The 20,152-nt window shown below is 42.7% G+C and overlaps 1 protein-coding gene across 4 annotated transcripts in view; it reads right to left on the reverse strand.

The window, feature by feature from the left end:
* Positions 1 to 9,038: 9,038 nt before the first annotated feature.
* The window catches only part of LOC140734208 (uncharacterized), a 29,776-nt gene continuing 18,662 nt past the window's right edge, over positions 9,039 to 20,152 (reverse strand). Inside the window, exons 4-7 of one of the 4 annotated variants that reach the window (XM_073057883.1) lie at positions 19,002 to 19,148; positions 16,836 to 16,942; positions 15,405 to 15,453; positions 9,039 to 9,811 (exon numbers count right to left, since the gene is read on the reverse strand). In XM_073057883.1, coding sequence (XP_072913984.1) covers positions 9,690 to 9,811; positions 15,405 to 15,453; positions 16,836 to 16,942; positions 19,002 to 19,148 — 425 coding nt within the window. In that variant the 3' untranslated portion in view covers positions 9,039 to 9,689. Of the gene's footprint in view, positions 9,812 to 15,404; positions 15,454 to 16,826; positions 16,946 to 19,001; positions 19,149 to 20,152 lie in introns of all 4 variants that reach the window. The other 3 variants (XM_073057881.1, XM_073057882.1, XM_073057880.1) reach the window with 3 other exon arrangements.

Genomic DNA, 20,152 nt, shown 5'->3' on the forward strand with positions numbered 1-20,152 from the left:
CCTCATCTTCAATGTAAGCTGAAACCTTGTCTATCTAACACTTTTTCAAACCTCAGTGCCATTTCACAAACAACACCGTATTTATCCATGTACAAAACTCAGTTAGGTTGATGTATTTTCTCAAGTGAGTCCTACTTCAGTGGTGGGCAAATTATTGGAGAAGATTCTTAGAGACAGGATTTATGAGTATTTGGAAAAGCATACTTTAACTAGAGATAGTCAGCATAGCCTTGTAAGGGCAGACCATGCCTCGAATCTGACTGAATTCTTCGAGGAAGTGACAAAACAAATTTAGAGCAGTGGATGTGGTGTACATGGATGTTAGAAAGACATCTAACAGTACTTCCTATAGTTGGCTCATTCAGAAAGTCAGGAGGCAGTGGATCCAGAGAAATGTGGCAATATGGATTCAGAGTTGCCTTGCCAATAGAAGGCAGAGGGTGGTATTAGATGGAGCTTATTCTGCCCAGTCAGGGTCCAGTCCAGTGGTGTTCCACAGGGATCTGCTCTCTGACCCTTACTCTGGGTGATTTTTATCGATGACTTGGGTGAAGAGGTGGAAGGGTGGGTTGGTAAGTTTTCAGATGACATGAAAGTTGGTGGAGTTGTGGATAGCGTGGAGGGTTGTAGTAGGTTGTATAGGGACAATGATTAGATCCTGATGGCAGCAGTGGAAAGAGAACACTGTCTGGATGGTGGCACGTCTTGATGACAGATGCTGCTTCCCTGTGGCAGCATTCCTTTTGTTTAGTTTAGGTGTCACTGTGACCCTAGAGTACAGACCGCATGAGATAGTTACACTAAATTAAACACTCGACACCTGTTTAATATTAGCTTTGCATCGCTAGCATGAATATGTTTTAAGAATTGCTCATGCGGAAAGTTTAATCATTGTGCTAATTTATCTCACATATGGTGTCCTAACTGGAGCTGTGTAACACTGAAGTTCAGCAAGGTATTTGTTCTGCCATGTATGTCTAAAAAAAATTATAACAAATATATTTTGTAGATACTGGAAATCCAGATTAACATATACACAATGCTAGAGGATCTCAGCAGGTCAGGCAGTGCCTATGGAGAGGAATAGAGTTGATGTTTTGGGTCCTGATGAAGTCTTAGCTTGAAACGTTGACTCTTCATTCCTCTCCGTAAAGACAACCTGACCTGCGGAGGTCCTCCAGCATTTTATGTGTGTTTCTCTCATTTTTATAAGGAATCGTATGAAATGAAATTTAGTTGATTAAAATACTATCGTAGAATCGTACAGCACAGAAAATGGCGCTTCAGCCCACCTGGTCTGTGCTGCTTAAGATGCCCATCCAAATCTAATCCCATTTCATCATTCTTGACCCATAACCTTCTAAGCCCCCACTGGCTTTCGGAGTTTGTACTCTCTCCCTGTGGCTGTGTGGGATTCCTCCCACATTCCAAAGACGTGGGTTATGGTTAGTAAGTTGTGGGCATGCTATAATGGTGGAAGCATGGTGCCCCCAGCACATTCTCACACTGTGACACAAATGACACAATTCATTGATGTACATGTGACAAATAAAGCTAATCTAATCTTTTAAAGACAAACAACTCTAAAACCTTTCCTACCCATGTACCAGTCCAACTTTAGCATTAAATTAGTGGTTTATATAATGAATGGTGATACCATCACAGCAACCAGTTTTCCCTCTACGGTCTCTGCCTATACTTCTCACTGCTTCAGTAACAAAGCATCCAGCATGATTAAAGGCCCCACCACCCTGGACATTCTCTCTACTCCTCTCTCCCATCGGGTGGAAGACACAAAAGCCTGAAAGCACACACCAGGATCAAGGACAGCTTCTACCCCGCTGTTATCAGACTGTTGAATGGACCTTGAGTGATAAAAAGGACTTGGCCTCACAATGTACCAGAGTTGGACAATCTACGACGGGGCTGCGTAAAGAGAGCTACCTTTTAATCAGGAGGGCGATCAAGATTTCAAAGGCAGAGTTTCACGGCAATTTCTCTGAGTGGAGGAGTGACCAAATGTGGAGGACACTATGGTGGAAGTTCCAGGTGTCAGGGGTCATGAGGTGTGTGAATTTGGCATAACTAGAGAGAAGTTTCATGGGAAACTGAAAGGACTGAAGGTAGATAAGTCACCTGCGCTAAATGGTGTATACCCCAGGGTTCTGAAGGAAGTAGCTGAAGAGATTGTGGAAGCATTAGTAGTGACATTTCAAGCCACACTAGATTCTGGAAAGGTTCCGGAAGACTGGAAAATTGCAAATATCACTCTACTTTTCAAGAGAAGGGAGAGAGGTAGAAGGAAGGAAATTATAGGCCATTAGTCTGACCTCAGTGGTTGAGAAGGTGTCAGAGTTGATTGGTAAGGATGAGGTTTCAGTGTACTTGAGGCACATGTTCAAATAGGTCATAGTCAGCATGGTTTCCTCAAGAGAAAATCCTGCCTGACAAATCTGTTAGAATTCTTTGAAGAAATAACAAGCAGTTATTTCTTCAAAGGAGAATCGATTGATGTTGAGTACTTGAATTTTCAGAAGGCCTTTGACAAGGTGCCACACATGAGGCTGCTTAACAAGCTATGAGCCCATGGTATTACAGGGAAGATTCTAACATGGATAAAGCAGTGGCTGATTGGCAGGAGGCAAAGAGTGGGATTAAAGGGAGCCTTTTCTGGTTGGCTGCCGGTGACTAGTGGTATTCCACAGGTGTCTGTGTTGGGACCGATTCTTTTTACGTTATATGTTGATGATTAGGATAACGGAATTGATGACTTTGTTGCAAAGTTTGCAGATGATGTGAAGATAGGTGGATAATGTTGAGACTTTATAAAGCATGGGTGAGGCCTCACTTGGAGAATTGTGAGCAGCTTTGGGCACAACCTCAGAATAGAGGGGTATCATTTTAGAAGAGATGAGGAGGAATTTCTTTAGGCAGAGAGTGGTGAATCTGTGGAATTCATTGCCAGACGCTCCTGTGGAGGCCAGGTCTTTATATACATTTAAGGCAGAGGTTCATAGATTTCTGATTGGTCAGGGCATGAAAGGATATGGGGAGAATGCAGGAGGTGAGGGCTGAGAGGAAAAGTGGATCAGCCATGATGAAACGGCTAAGAAGACTCTTTGTGCCCAATGGCCTAATTCTGTTCCTATGTCTTATGTTTATGATCTTTCACTTTATCATTTACTTGTACTGCATTTTTTTCAGTAGCATTTACACTTAATTTGCTTTGTTATTGCTCTACCTTATTCTAGTTCAATGAACTGTGTCATGATTTATTCTGTATATGCAATATGTAAGACAAACTGGTGGAGAAAGCATTTAAGGATCTGGACAAGCACCTGAAATGTCACGGCATATACCGGTACATAAGCCTACGGACCCAGTACTGTTATGTGGGGTAAGAAGTGGCATATATTTGGTCAATATAGTTGCAAAACAGTACAAATGAAACAGTAACAGTGCAGAGGAAAATGTAAAGGCTACTGAAAAAGTACTGTGCAGGTAAATGATAAAGTGCAAGATCATAATGTAGATTGTGATCATACACTGTGAAACACTGCAGACTGATTGAAATAAATGCAAGGTATAAGGTAACCAATGTGTTCACACCAGGCTATTTCAACACTGGTCACCTAGCTATTAATCTATTCCTGGTTTTAGGAAATTGCTGTGTCAAAATTCTTCATCTAGTCCAGGGGTTCCCTACCTTTCTTATGTCCTGACTTAGTCGTTAGCACGTTCCTGGGTTTGAGAAATTGGTACATGAAAATTCCTCGTGTTACAATGTAGTTTTGGTTGTAAAATGCTTTGTAACGTCTTGATTTCCTGAAAAGGTGCTTGAAATGTTGCCTATTTCACAAACTGGGACTGGCTGCTGGAGAGGCAGACTGTCTGTGAATAGTTAAAGATGTAAACAGGTGCAAATGGAGAGTCAGTGAACAAAGCAAGAGCAATTTGTCTTCAGTTACTGACATTAATTACAGGTCACAATATTGACCACTGGTTACATTCTTGATTCAGACAACGAACCCACTGTCATTTAGCTCTGATAACCAACGATGAATTTTTCTCCCTGTCTACCTTAATGAGGCAAAGATAAGGGAGAATGCAAGTAGTTTTGCAAAGAGGAAAGGGTTGGAAATACTTAATAGAGGGAGCATCATTTTTAAGGCAATTACTAGAAAGTATAGGGGAGGATGTTAGAGGCAAGTTTTTAATAATGTGGGACTGCACTGCCAGAGGTGGTAGTAAATGCAGATACATTAGGGACATTTAAGAAACTTGGATAGGCACATGGATGATAGGAAAATGAAGGGCTATGTCGGAGGGAAGGGTTAGATTGATCTTAGAGTAGGGTCAGCACTGATGAGTCGGCCCAAAACGTCAACTGTTTATTCATTTCCATAGAAGCTGTCTGACCTGCTGAGCTCCTCCAGCATTTCGTGTGTTGACCTCTGGGTTTATTTTGGTACCAGTGGATGGTGGGCTGGTGAGACCAATTGTGCATCAGGCAGCTGAAGCCAATTGAAGAATGCAGTACTTGTCAAACACCATGCAGCTAAAGTGAGCACAGCTTTATGCTCAGGTCCAGTAGCAATTTGGTTGAGAATGACAGTATGGAACAGTAACTTGGATTTGTTTCATTAGCTTAGACCTATTACAAACCCAGGTCACAGGTGTAAAAGCTCACTGTTCTAAACCACACCCTTAAATCACATAGAAAGGCTCACATAAATTTCTTTTCTGTTAACCGTTCTGGCACAACAATAGGCCGAAGGTGAGGGTTAGTCAAGTACATCAGCCACAGAATCTGTCAGGCTTGTACCCATCAACAGAACCCAACTTCATATTTAACATCTGTTACTAATTAACTAAGTGATCACAATAATTTTTCATCCCTCTGGAAGTTGGTGGTGAAGGATTCTATATCTCATCTGTATGGTTCCTGGTCATGGTACAACACCCAATTCTGTTCAGAAGATACTACTATTGAGTACAACCCATGTATTCAAGGTCATGACAAGATTAACCCTTTCACTGCCTTTGAATGCATCCCAACCTGAATATTTCCATCACTTGCTCATTTAAGAGGACATGAACACTACAACACAGTACAGGTTCTTCAGCCTATGATATTGTTCGGACTTTTAACCTTCTCCAAGATCAATCTAACCCTTTCCTTTTCCAATCATCCATCTAACTTCAAGAGTTTTTAAAATGTCCCTGTTGTATCTATCTCTACCACCACCCTGGCAGGGCATGCAACACACCCGCCTCTCGGGGAAGTGGGGGGGGGGGGGGGGAGAGAGAGAGGGAGAAATTACCTCTGGCATTATCTCTAACAAGATTGTGCATGCGTGCCCTTAACATGAGCTTATTTTTAGGTCAATTTGTTAACACAGATGGAGAGCGTGCAAGGGAGCCGGCCAGATTCGAACTCAGGACCTCTCGCCCCAAAGTCCAGCACTGATGCCACTACACCACCAGCTGGGTACCTTAAGATTATGACCCTCTTATTAGCCATTTCCGCCCTGGGAAAAAGCCAGTGGCTGTTCACTCGACCTATACCTCTTATCATGTACATTACTGTTGGATTATTAGTATTTGCATCAGGTAACCACATAGTCCAATGACCTACAGAAATGAGAAAGCCACCCAACGCATCCATTCCCCCAACTCTAACCCTATGGCAGCTGCCACAGAGCTGATTTGCACAAAGGTCTTCATAATATTCATTTAATTCCACATCCCAGTCAAGAAAGTTGATAAAGAACCAACCCACAGTATTTTTAAAGTGCGCTTCTGTTCATCAGCAGATGTGGAATCTGATACTGGATATAGAATGGTCATGAGGGTTAAGCAGGTCTTTGCCAAGAGATGATGGTCATAATCACTTGCATCCACAGTAGACTCAGAAACAATAGAATCAATGAAAAATGAAAAACCACACACATACACAAGACAGACGGACAATGCAATCACAAACAAACTGCAAATACAAAAACAGGAGAATAAATAAGCAATAATTAGAGAACACGAGATGAAGAGTCATTGAAAGTGAGTCCATGGGGTGATGGGATGAATGAAGTTATCCTCTTGGAAATAATCAGTTCCCGCAAAAGAAACATATGGCATAAGGATGCTGCAGATAAGCCAGCACATTGCTGATTCCCAAATGGCCTCAAGATGGCCTCCACATCTTTTGCAGGTACCCAGTTACTGTTAGATATGCAGAACTTTAATTTTGTGACACATTTTAACTATCATCACCCCAGTTCTTCTATACTAGAATGTGATCTTTAAAAATATACCACAAATGGAAGGAAATTCTGCATTTTGATGGATGAAGACAACCAACCATGTAGAACAAAGGCAACACAAGTGAATCTGCAGATGCTGGAAATAAATAAAAATACAAAATGCTGGCAGAACTCAGCAGGCCAGACAGCATCTATGGGAGGAGGTAGTGACGACGTTTCGGGCCGAAACCCTTCATCAGGAGTGCCTCGTCGTCACTACCTCCTCCCATAGATGCTGTCTGGCCTGCTGAGTTCTGCCAGCATTTTGTGTTTTCACTCATTTCTTCAGATTTGTTTTCATATTCCTAGAGTCTCAAAGCAGCTGTATTTTGCCCCACAGGAATGTGATTGCTACCAGCAGTTAATATGATTTACTGCTGATAGTTAAGTAGTATTTGCAACCACAAGTCAACCTAAAACAATAGCTTTCTCTATGGACCTAATTGGAATATGCATTGCAGGCTGGAATTCTCAATGAATAACTAACCCAAATAGATCAGTCAGCATCATCTAAAAAAAAAAGGGGTGTCCAGGGATTGGTAGCACCTCCGGTGAAAGGACTTGTGTCCGTCCAGGTCAGTTCACTCACCTTTGGTCCCCATCCGACACTCAGCTCTCACCTTTTTAATCTCTCCCTCTCCCAGTGTAGAGTGCCCTCCTGCTTCAAAGCATCCACCATTGTTCCAGTAGCTAAAAAACCAAGATAACATGTCTGAAAGACTAGCGTCCTGTCATACTCACCTCAATAATAAGCAAGTGCTTTGAGAGGCCGGTCAAGAACTACATCTGCAGCTTGCTACCACCCACACTGGACCCCCTACAATTTGCCTACCAACACAAGTGATCGACAGATGATGCAACAGCCACAGCGCTACACACCGTCCTTACACACCTGGAAGTTTCTTATGCGAGAATGCTGTTCTTGGACTACAGTTCAGCATTCAACACCATAATTCCCTCTAGGCTCAACAAGAAGCTCAGAGACCTCTGCCTTCACCTTGCCTGGATCCTGGACTTTGTCAGATCACTGGCAGGTGGTAAGAGTGGACTCCCTCACCTCTGCCCCTCAACACAGGTGCCCATCAGGGTTGTGTCCTAAGCCCCCTCCTTTACTCTCTGTACACCTATGACTCTGTCACTACCCACAGTTCCAAGCTGCTAATTAAATTTGCTGACAACCTACACAGATCAGCACAATCTCAAATAACGAGGCAGCCTACAGAGAAGTCATCTTGACACAGTGGTGTCAAGAAAACGACCTCTCCCTCAATGTCACAAAAACAAAGGAGCTAATAGTGGACAACAGGAGGAATGGAGACAGGCTAACCCCTATTGACATCAATGGGGTCAAGAGGGTGAACTACTTCAAGTTCCTCAGTATACACATCACTGAGGATCTCATGTACATACTGGCTGTGGTGAAAAAGGCACAACAGTGCCTATTTCACCTTAGATGGTTGAAGAAATTTGGTACGGGCCCCCAAAAATCCTAATAACTTTCTATAGCAGTACAATTGAGAGCATCCTGACTGACTGCATCACTGCCTGGTATGAGAACTGTCCTCTCAATCGCAGGACTCTGCAGAGAGTGGTGTGGACAGTCCAGTGCATCTGTAGATGCTCAGGACATCTACAAAAACAGGTGTGTAAAAAGATCATTGGAGACCTAAGTAACTCCAACCTCAAACTGTTCCAAGCTGCTACCATCCAGGAAACTGTACAGCAGCATAAAAGCCAGGACCAACAGGCTCCAGGACAGCGTCTTCCACCAGGCCATCAGACTGATTAATTCACGCTGATACAATTGTATTTGTTATATTGACTGTCCTGTTGCACATTTATTTTACATTACTATAAGTTGCACATTTAGACAGATGCAAGAAAGATTTTTACTTATGTATTTGAAGGATGCAAGAAACAAAGTCAATTTGATTCACCGCTTCGACAGTTGAGCCTCAAACCACGGTGAGATACGGATACCCTGTCCTAGCGTGTTAAGGCAGCTCTGGTGGATGAGAACCAAGGAGCGGAAAGGCTGTTCTGCAACACTTCATGAAGAGTGAAAGGCACGACAAGGCGCAGTGGTAGTCATGGTCACCTTTTTCATCCAAGGAAGACTCCAGCTTGTGACGACTACTCATACTACTGGACCCGGATTTGAGGTTGAGGGAGTGGAAATTGTCCCAGTGCAATGGCTTTTCCATTTTAAAAACTCTGCCACACAGGTCTCCTGTTACCGCTGGATGCGACAGATAGCCAACGTAAAAATCAAAAGGTTCACAGGATAATTACTAGAAATACAGACCAAATTCCAGGACTCCTCACCCAGAATCCAATACCAGATCGAACATTGAATTCATCTACATATTATACACGCAATTTTAAAAACCTACCTGCTTATTTCCATCCCCCCCCCACCCCAACTCAAATGCTTTTGAATCTAGATTTGGTAGAAATTTGGTTCAAGCTGATCCATATTCCATCATTAATGGGTTGAGATGCCAAAAGAGAACAAGGGATTATGCTGAGAACTGAATTACCAAGCTTCTTGCTGATTAGTCAGATTGTCATAGAAGATTAAACAAAATAATTGTTGTAATAGCTGTAAATTTGGTTGGAGCAGATCAGTACTGTAACCATTTCAAAACGACATGGGAGAAAATACTAAAGTTTAACTCATCCCACCAGCTATTCTACGGTAAGGGGCTGACAAAGCATACCAAGTGAGGCAAGTCTCCTTCATATACTTTTATTATTTATTTAGCACTTTTATAAAACTATCAGAGGCATGTACATGTACACTTAAAAGTCAGACTTAAGAAACTTCGAGGTTAAATAGAAGCATTTGAAAACTGTAACACAATCTGACTTCAACAGCTCACAGATGAACAATCACAAACAATTACCACAAAGACAGACATCATATTAAGGCAATTCATTTGCTTTTAATACTAGCCAACAGTGCAAGATTGGAGAACCAGTCACTTGGGGTCAAAGTTCATTGGCAAGCAGCAGCTGGTTAATAATTCTGACAACCACAAGGCACATTACAGTTAAAGCTAAATTAAGACATTGACTAATGTCTTGTTTTCTTTATATCAGGTTTTAAAAGCCCTAATCTATATCACTTAATCAAGCATTATATTAAAAATTTAGTGTCTTGCTTCATGATTCTTTGGGAAAAAGGTTTCAACTGTAATCAAAATTGCAGTCTTTAACTGTGATTCAGAATTTGTGGCTGAACAGATCTGCACTCAAAAATACCTGCAGTCATTGAGCAACACTACAAACTGGCTCACACTGGCAACAGTTCAAACAAATACTCCAACGTGTCATGTAATGATACATAAATATGGGGAAGGACTTGTGGATATAGCAGCATTGTGGTAACTAAACATTACAATGTTCTTCAAGGCCCTTCGTGAGACCCTCCTTCTGACGAAGTGCAGCATTTTCCAATTCCAGCGCAATAATTTTCTCCTCTAGCTCCTGGATTTTCCTCACCAGTTTTGCTGGAATGAAAGGACTGAATATTTAGAACAAGTTACATAGTTTTGTTTCCACACCCCTACTGACTACGGCCAAGAAGCGGAGCAGGTTTCCCTCCCAAACCCTGGCAGCTCTGACAGGCAAGATGACTTGCTTCTCATCTTCTATTCATCAGCTCACTAGACAAGTTCGTCACCCAGTCTCGGGGCACTGCAGGTGTCAGAAGTGACCCCCCCCGCAGAAAGATACACTTTTGAGAGGAGCACAAAATTCACAGTATACCGTGCAATTCAACAGAGCCGACATAGGAGTGTTGAGGCTGCAGCAAGGCAAGGGTTAAAGAGAACGTCCAGGCAAGGAAAGCTGCAGACATACAAACAAGCGGGATGAACTCAGCAGGCCGGGCAGCATCCGTTGAAATGAGCAGTCAACGTTTCGGGCCGAGACCCTTCGTCAGGAAAGCTGCAGAAAGGGTATAGTCCCGTCAGACAAGTGAGGCCTTGGGGATAAAAGTTGAAGAGTATAGCTTCCCTTTGCACAGCACATGACTGAGCCAGTTAGTATACAGAGACAAGGATATCGTGGAGGGGTGCAAAGCACACAAAGGGGCCATTACTTTGCTAACTTGACAGTATCATTAGTTTGCAGTTTCCATTTAATTTAGCACCTGTATTGTGTATGGTGATTGATCACGCAAACAAGGGATTTGAACCAGCAAGACTTTACCCCTCCCCCCAGTTTATTTATTGTTTTCCTTCTTTGTATTTGCACAGTTAGAACAGTAGCGATGCCAGACTGGATAGTGGAATGCTCTTGCAGGATGTGGGAAGGGAGACCTCCAGTGTCCCCGACGATTACAACTGCATCCAGCTATAGCGTCTAACAATCATCGTGAAGGAGTTGGAGCTGGAAGTGCATGAACCCCTGATCATTCAGGAGGCTGAGGAGTTGACCCAAAAGACAGATAGTTACAATTAAGATGCAGGACACGGGAAACTGGGCAACGGTCAGGAAGAGGAAAGAGTTAAGGAGCCAGTGAAAAGTACCCCTGTGTTATTTCCCATCCCGACAGAATCTGAAGTGATATACCTGTTGTTGAGGGGGATGACCAGGGGAAAGTCAGTGGTCGAGTCTCTGGCACTGAATCTACCTCTGACTCAGAAGGGGACGCATGCTGTGGCAATAGGGGATTTGTTAGTTAGGAAAATGGACAGTGTTGGCGGGCAAGAATGAGATTCCCAGATGGTACGTTGCCCCCCCCGTGCCAGGGTCCCGGATATCTTTGATAGAGTCCTCAGCATTCTTAAGTGGGAGGGTGAACAGCCAGAGGTAGTGGTCGATATAGGTACCAATGACATGGGTAGGACGTCTGATGAGGTTCTGCAAAGTGAGCTCAGGGTGTTAGGTTATGGTAAAGAACAGGACCTCCAGATTACTACCCATGCCACTTGCTAGTGAGGCCAGAACTAGGAAGATTATACGAGTCCATGATATGAGATTCTAAATTGGAGAAAGACCAATTTTGATGGCATCAGAAAGGATCTGGCAAGTCTGGATTGGGGGACAGGCTGTTTTCTGGCAAAAATGTACTTGGTAAGTGGGAGGCCTTCAAAAGTGAAATTGAGTACAAATCTAACTATGATTTCCATCCTTAATATCTCTATTTTCCATTTCAGGGTTCTTTTGAAGGTACCCTGACCTGGAGTTACACGCTGACTATGGTTCTTTGCAGGAATGGGACCTGCTCTTGGGGTTTCACGACTGGCCGTTATTCAGCACGCCAAGGGCTCGGCCTTTGGAGGGTCGAGATCTTGTGGCTCTGGAGACAGGCAAATTGATGATCGGTGTCATGGCAGGAGATCGGCGCGTTGTCGGGGGGAGTCGGAAGATTTACGGCTGTGTGCCCGGAGACTCGAGATCTTTGGGCACAGAGCTCAGAAAAAGCGACGCAACAAACCTCTAACATCTTAAACCAGCAAGTTGTTTGTTATGTCTCCCCTCTGTAATGGAGACACTTTTCTCCCTTATTAGGGAGAGAGAGCCTGTGGTATGTCGAATGCCGGGTGAACAATGCAGTCTTTGGAGTACTGCAAGTCTGTGTCTGTTTTTGCCTTGCTCACACTTGAGTGCTCGGTGTCGGGTGCCGATGTTTTATTTGCTGGGGGGGGGGAAGAAGGTGGAATGTTGCTTGCTTACACACAGGAGAGAGGGGAGCTGGGGGCAACTTTGGGGTTCCAACATTTAATTGTTGTTCGTTTTTTTTTTAGGGGCACTCCTCTGTTTTGGTGGATGGTTGAGAAAAAGCATTTCAGGATGTATATTGTATAGATTTGACATTAAGGTTCAAAGGCACATTTATGTGCCTGCCTGAATAAAAAGGTACAGGTTTAGGGAACCTTGGTTTTCAAGATACTGAGACCCAGGTTATGAAAGGACATACTTTTGGAGTAGAGAACACTTAAGAAACCAGGAGAGCCAAAGGGAGGCTGAGGTTGCCCTAAGCAGACAAGGTGAAGGAGAATCCCAAGGGATTCTACAGATATGTAGAGAGCAAAAGAGTAAAATGATTGCAAGGGACAAAATTGGTCCACTGGAAGACAAGAATGGTAATCCATGTGTAGAACCAAGAGATGGGGGAGATCTTAATGGATTTTTTGCATCTGTACTTAGGACATGGACAAAGTCTATAGATGCGAGTCAAATTGGCAACAAGGTCCAAAATAGGTTATGGAGGTGGTTGTATTTTCTGTCTTGAGGTAAATTAGGGTGGATAAGTCCCTAGGGCCTGAGAAGGTGTTCTCTCAGACCCTGTGGGAGGCAAATGCAAAAGTTGCTGGGGCCCAAGCAGAGGTGTTTAAATCATCCTTAGTGACTGGTGAGGTACCGGAGGATAGCTATGTTTTCCACTGTTTAAGGCTCTACAACTAATCCATGAAACTTTAGGCCAGTGAACCTGACATCAGTAGAGGGCAAGATATTGTAAAGTATTCTAAGGGACTGGATACATGAACATTTCAATAGATATGCACTAATTTGGGACCCAGCAACATCCTTGTAAATCTTTTCTGTACTCTTTCAACTCTTCCTCCCCTCCCCCCCCCACCGCACACAATACTCCAAATTAGGCCTCAATATCCTGTCAAGTTCAACATAACATCCCATCTCTTGTACTCAATCTATGAAGGCCAATGTGCCAAAAACTTTCTTTATGACCCTATCTATCTGTGAAGCCATTTTCAACAAATTATGGACCTTTGACCCACTACACTCCACAGTGTCCTACCATTCACTAATGTAAGACCTACCCAGGTTAGTCCTACTGAAGTGCAAAACCTCACACGTCTGCATTAAATTCCATCTGCCATTTTTCAGCCCATTTTTCCAGCTGATGCAGATTCCTCTACAAACCATCACAGTCTTCCTCACTGTCCACTACACACACAATCTTGGTATCATCTTCAAGTTTGCTGACCCAGTTGACCACATTATCATCCAGATCATTGATAACAACGAAGGGCCCCACTCCGATCCCTGCGGCACTCCACTAGTCACAGGCCTCCAGTCAGAGAGGCAACCATCTACCACCACAATCTAGCTTCTTCCAAATTGTCCAATTTACAACCATATCCTGAATGCCGAGCAACTGACCCTTTATGACCAACCTCCCATGTGGGACCTTGTCAAATGCCATGCTGAAGTCCATGTAGATGACATCTACTGCCTTGCCTTCATCTACTTTCCTTAACTAAGATTTGTTAGACATGGCCTACCATGCACAAAGCCATACTGACCATCCTTAATCAGTCCAGGTCTATCTATATCTCTCCAATCCCTTAGAATATCTTCCAATAAACTTTCCCACAACCGATGTCAGACTCACTGGTCTGATTTCCTGGCTTATGTTTACAGCTTGTTTATTCCTTGGAATGTAGAAGATTGAGGGAGATTTGATGGAGCTTTACAAAATTATGAGGGCTATAGATAGGATAAAGGAACTTACACTGAGGTTGGGTGGGACTACAACTAGAGGTCATGGGTTTGTTACGAATGTGCCACAACTCTGAGGGGCGGAAGGGTAAAAAGTAGCCCCCTCCTTTTTGAGAATCGCAAGATCGTTATTAATTTGGGTCTGGGACCCAGGAAATGAGAGAGACGTCTAGAATACACAGGTTTGGAAAGTGTCCTGGCCTCAGCAAGACGGAACCACTGATAATGGCCATTGTCTCTTGGAGACGGAATTGTGTATTGAGTACTGTACTATTCATTGAAGCCCTCAGGGGGAAACCAGAGTGGTCTGGTTGAGGGATTGCATCATCCCAAACTGATTGACATCCGAGACCCCGTGAGTAAGGATAAAAGAGGGTCTGGGGAACAACCCCTTCAGACGCACCAGGAGAAACGTATGAGACCGGTGGAGGCTTGTGCGTGTGTCCATCCTTGCCCGGATGACAAGTCCTCCACGGAACGGCCTCGCTAAAGGACGAATACAGATCAAGAGCGGATAAAGGAAAGCTGGCAAGTTTCTATTCCCAAAACCTCTCTCTCTAACAATTGAAAACCCAGCGGTCCCCAAAGGCTGAAGCCTGTATGAACTGAATGACTTTTATATTTCCATCGGACAATACATTATCCCCTAGACAACGATAGAGCTATTTCTTATTGATTATTATTATACCCGCACTTTTAGATTGAGTATTGACAATGTATATTATCTGTATGTTTGCATTGATATTATTTTTGTGTATTTTTACCAATAAATACTGTTAAAGATAGTACCACCAGACTTCAACGGACCTCTCTATCTTTGCTGGTAAGTGACCCAGTTACGGGGTTCGTAACAGGTTAAAGGTGAAAACTTTAAGGGGAACCTACTTCAGAGGGTCACAAGAGTGTGGAACAAGCTACCAGCACAAATGGTGCATGGGAGTTCGATTTCAATGTTTAAGAGAAGTTTGATGGGTACATGGATGGTAGGGGTACAGAGGGCTACTGGACAGATACAGGTTAGTGGGACTAGGCAGATTAATGGTTTGGCACAGAATAGATGGGCCAAAAGGCCTGTTTGTGTGTTGTACTTTCCTATGACTATAACAATGTGGTGACAGAGCCTACGCTGTTCTCCTTGTGCACAAAGTAAAGTTCGATTGAGGAATTAGTGAGAGTGACTCCAGTTAATCAGCGACAACAGATGCACGTGGTCAGAACCGGGTACTGTTTTTCAACAGCCAAATGATACACTTGTCTACAAAGCACTTATTTGTCTATAGGCCCTTTGAGGCTTCTGTTACAGCTTTAATTCACATAAGAGATGAATAAAGTAGCCCTGTAATTTTTACGGGGTAGCTAATTAAAACCGTTTCTGTAGTACATTTTTAATTCAAGGTTAAATAGCAAAAAAGATTTACCCAAAACAGTTGTTAAACTGATTGAAAACTTGTTCAGCCAGTCACAAATTGATATCAATCATGTCAAAGTGAAACCTGTACTGAAACCTCTACTCACGTTGACCAATATGGTTTCATCAGAATTTTAATGTACAACTTTAAGAAATATTGCAGATTGGGTTGTTTTTTGCTTGATTAAAAACATTTGGGAAAAGTGATAAAAAAATCTTACCCACGCCTTGTTGCTGGTTGGATTCAGACTCCACACTGGAACTTTTATTCTACAAAGATAGAATATTCTGATCAACAGCATTTCAGATTTTAAATACGTCAAAAGGGCATCACTGGGGCGGCACGATAATGTAGTGGTTAGCACTATGCTTTTATAGTATCAGTGACTCAGGTTCAATTCCTGCCACCGTCTGTAAGGAGTTTGTATGTTCTCCCCATGACCAGGTGGGTTTCATCCAGATGCTGGTCTTGAAGGGCCTACTCTGTGCTGTATCTCAATAAAATATACAATGTCACTGGTGTTACAGAAAATATTGGCAGATGCCCCTTGGAAAAGGGATGTGGAAAAGCAGCCCCAATTAGGTTTAGTATTTGAAGTGCCATGCCGAGCCTAGATATTGCTGACATTAGATTTATATGCTCAGGGAAAAAAAGTGGTAAATAATGTGAAGTTAAATACAACTTTAAGTAAAATTAGATTTCTCTCCCCATTTGATAACTTTGCAACATGCCACATACAAATTAACTGCAACACTCAATGAAATTGAAATAGTTTATAAAGTATTATAAAAATCGATGAATAGAAATCTACAAAATCAATGAATAGAAATCTACAAAATCAATGAATAGAAATCTACAAAAGTGATTGTTTGTGTTAACCTGCACCAAAGTGTATCATTAAGTGGCATGTTAACTGGGTGCTGCACAAGAGATTGGAGACAATACATTGATAAGTTTCAGCAACTAGTTCTGAGTATAATTGACCAGACTCAGCAGGATCAAATGCAATGAGGGCATTTTTTGGGTAGATTAGTGTTAAAACCTGCAGAAGCAGCAGTGCCAATCTCAAGTCACGCTGTGACTGCCATGGGCCAGCATCACGCCGACCCAGCCTGCATTGTGTACCAACCGTGCTTTGTCCTGTGGCCACGTTTTTCCAGACCCAAGGGAACCACGTTTGCAAAGCTGGGCTGCACCTGTTGCCTGGGGCTTGCCAATGGCCTTTTGAAGGCTTGCTGCTGTGCAAGGTCTTGAATAGTGCCTTGGATAATTTGGGAAATTCCAAAATTACTTAGATTTCAGAATTAAAATTGGGTAAAACAAAAGTAAATGATTTAGCCTTTCAGTGAGGGTATGGTTATCTTTATCTGCATATTTCACTCAGAGGAAGTCAGGTGATGTATGCCAATTGCAGACATTGTAACATTGAGAAGCCAGATGAGAAGTTTCAGGCCCCCCTCAGAAGTCATTCAAGTACAGTAGAACCACAGTGATGCACTGCCCTCTGATCTCAAACTCATTCCCGTCCTGTGTTACAATGAGTAAAAATACAACTTGGAAAGAAACTGTTCCGAATAGAACTACCAGCTAAAATTTCGTGCGTTCGAGGGGTTTTCGGGTGGAGAAGAGTGAAAGTTCATACCATATTGACCTTTGATTCAGAGACTGGTTTCTCCACTCCTTTTACTTCCTTCTGTTTTGTTTCTGTCAGTGGTAATAATTTTGTTGCACCTTTCTTAGACACCTTGGCAGTCACCTCTCCTTGAGGGAAATAAAATAGAAGATCTTTACAAATCGCACATCCAGTTAAACAGCAAGTAGAATATTTCAGACTCTGAAGTCTGTGCAAGTGTACTGGCGAAGTCACTGAACTATTTATGAGCTCACTGGAGGCGAAGACCACCTGTCCTGGGGTTGAAAGGGGGAGCGGGAGGGGGAGGTGTGTATCTCTCTCTCTCTCTCTCTCTCATATCTCATTTTGCTGCTGCTTGTTTTGTTCTTGGTGTAGTTCTGCCAAGTATTGTTGGCAGGCTACGTTGGTACCAGAATGTGCGGCAGCACTTGACATCCCCAGGTTGTGCCAGTTGATAACACAAACAACACATTTTACTCAGCGTTTCGATGAACGTGTGATAAATGAATCAGAATGGGAAATAATCAACTCCGTACTTCTGCCTTTGAGATAATACCACAAAAATAAGGAACAAGATGGATTTAAAAACAGCTGTGAAAAGTGTATGCTTGGGAGGGAAGAGATCTAACCCCATTCTAAGAACCAATATGAAACTACAACCATCACGTGTATATTTGAGCATCGATTCCACCACATGCAGTTCAAACCACTGATCCAGGCACAACATTTACATCCACACTCAAACTACTGGGTCAATGAGAGAACATCAGGAAAATCCTCAATTACAAAAAGGGATGAACTCAAACCTAATTGTTGACACTAAACCTGAGCCCCCAAGAGCACCACAAATTCACACAAGTGTCCAAAACTGTAGCAACACACAAAATGCTCAGGAAGTCATGCAACATCTAAGCAGGGGAATAAACAGTCAATGCTTTGGGTGAGAACTTTCATCAGGACTCAATTTAAACCCGCACAAACTAACCACTGCAATTCTATAACAAACTGAAAGGTTGGCAAATTGAGGTTTTTAAAAAGGAACTGCAGTAATTTTGTGGTTGTCCTTTTGCTTGTCTGAGGACTCAGAAAGGAGTACTGCTCAAGATAAACTAGAATAGTTAAATGTACTAACCAAAACCCAATTACCCTTTTAATAATCTGACTTGAGTCTGATACTTAAGACATTTTCTCCCAAAAAATTAAATAATTGAGCTTTACAGCACTTTAACAGCTATAGAACTACTTATTAGACCCACAGATACAAAGACTGCATCTACTTGTGTTGTGGATGGGGAAAAGAAATCTCAGATCATAAGACATAGGAGTAGAATTAGGCCATTTGTCCCCTCAAATCTGATCAACTATCCCATCGTTGATTTATTAAACCTCCCAACTCCACCTCCCTGTAACCTTTAAAGCCCTGACAAATCAAGAACCTATCAAACTCCAAGCAGCACACAAAATGCTGGAGGAACTCAGCAGGCCAGGCAGCATAAATGGAAAACGTATAGCCGACGTTCTGGGCCGAGACTCTTCAGCTGGATCCACTCAACCTCCACTTTGGTTATACCCAATGACTTTGCCTCCAGCCACCTGTGGTAATGAGATGCTCTCGGTCCAAAACGTCAACTGTTTGTTATTTTTCATGAACACTGCCCAACCTGCTGAATTCCTCCAGAACTGTGCACATGTTGCAATTAATACCACAGATTCAATACCCTCTGGCTCAATAAATTTCTCATCTATTCGAAAGGGACATCATTCTATCCTGCGGCTGTGCCCCCTGGTCCTGGACTGCCCCAACTACTGGAACCATCCTCTCCACACCCACTCTCTAGGCCTTTCAATATTCAATAGGGTTCAAAGAGATCCCCCTCATTCTTCTAAACTCTAGCAAGTACAGGCTCTGAGCCATTAAATGTTCCACACAAACCCTTTCAATCCCGGAATCAATTTCATGAACCTCCTCTGGACCCTCTAATTCTAGCAAATCTTTTCTTAGATAAGGGCCTAAAACTGCTCACGGTACTCCATGTGGCCTGATCAATGCCTCAGCATCACATCCTTGCCCTTATACTCTCGCCTTCTCATAACAAATGCCTTTATCAGATATTCTTTTTGCTGTGAACCCAGAAAAGATGAAGCTGGTAAACCATAAGCATTAAAAAGTTATTTATAACATACCAACTGCCTTGGGTCTCTTTGGGGATGGGCACTGCCTTTTCGGCCCCACTGCACTGCCCGGACGCTTCACGCCTGTTACAATACTTTTGGATGGCAAAGCGGAAGGTTTGTGGGCACTTCTGCTGCTCCGTGGAGGATCAGACACACCTGTGTAAAATAATCAAAAACATCAAAGCAGACGGAAGAGATTACAAGGCCGCTTAAGCCTGCTGTCATTTATCAAGATAACATGAGACTACTCAGCCCTTTGAATCCATGGTAGCTCCGAATAATCCCACTCGACTTCCGATAACCCATTCTCTGACCATTCACACAAGGGGAATATTTACAGGAGCCATTTAATAGATCAGCATACCCTTCAGATGTGGATAAACGCTAAAGCATTCTAGGGGAAAACCCACATGATCACAAAAACACACAGACCAGGGGTTCCCAACCTGGGGTCCAGGTACCACTTGCTTAATGATATTGGTACATGCCTCAAAAAAAGTTTGTGAATCCCTGATGTAGACAGTTCCAAGGTCAGGACTAACTTGATCCCTGGGACTGAGATGCAGTAGCTCTGACCACTGCCCATGACTAATCTCCTACCTTGTCATCTTTAAGTATTTAGTTCTTAGCCTTCAATAGAATTAAAAATAGTTCCATCTTTCCAGCAAGCTACCAAAATCAGTAACAGATGAAAATAAAATGGTGGAAGGATAGAAAATTGAATACAAATTAACTCGGAAGGTATACAACTAATTCTTTGAGAAAAGGTGACAGTCAATGGTTGCAAACTATTACCCTCGAGAAGGCCAACTATATTAAGCCATAACCATGCAGCACAGACACAGGCCCTTCGGCCCAACTCAACCATGCTGACCGAGATATCAATGCAATCTTCAGATATGATCATTATCTCTTGATCAAATTTTCTGTGTAACCATGCGGTTAAATAAATCCTTAAAATTGTTCAAAGAACACCAGTATTCCCAGACGTTCTGCTCCAGAACCATCAAGCATGTGAAATGTCGGCTGAACATCTGGATCTCCGATTCATGTTTGCTCCTCTGAATACAAATCGTGTACATTTTGCATTATTACATGGCACATTCTCACACTTCTACAACCATTAAATGGAATAAGTGAAACCAAAGTAAATCTCCAGG

This window comes from Hemitrygon akajei, chromosome 10, assembly GCF_048418815.1.
Source record: "Hemitrygon akajei chromosome 10, sHemAka1.3, whole genome shotgun sequence".
In the NCBI taxonomy this organism is placed as follows: Eukaryota; Metazoa; Chordata; class Chondrichthyes; order Myliobatiformes; family Dasyatidae; genus Hemitrygon; species Hemitrygon akajei.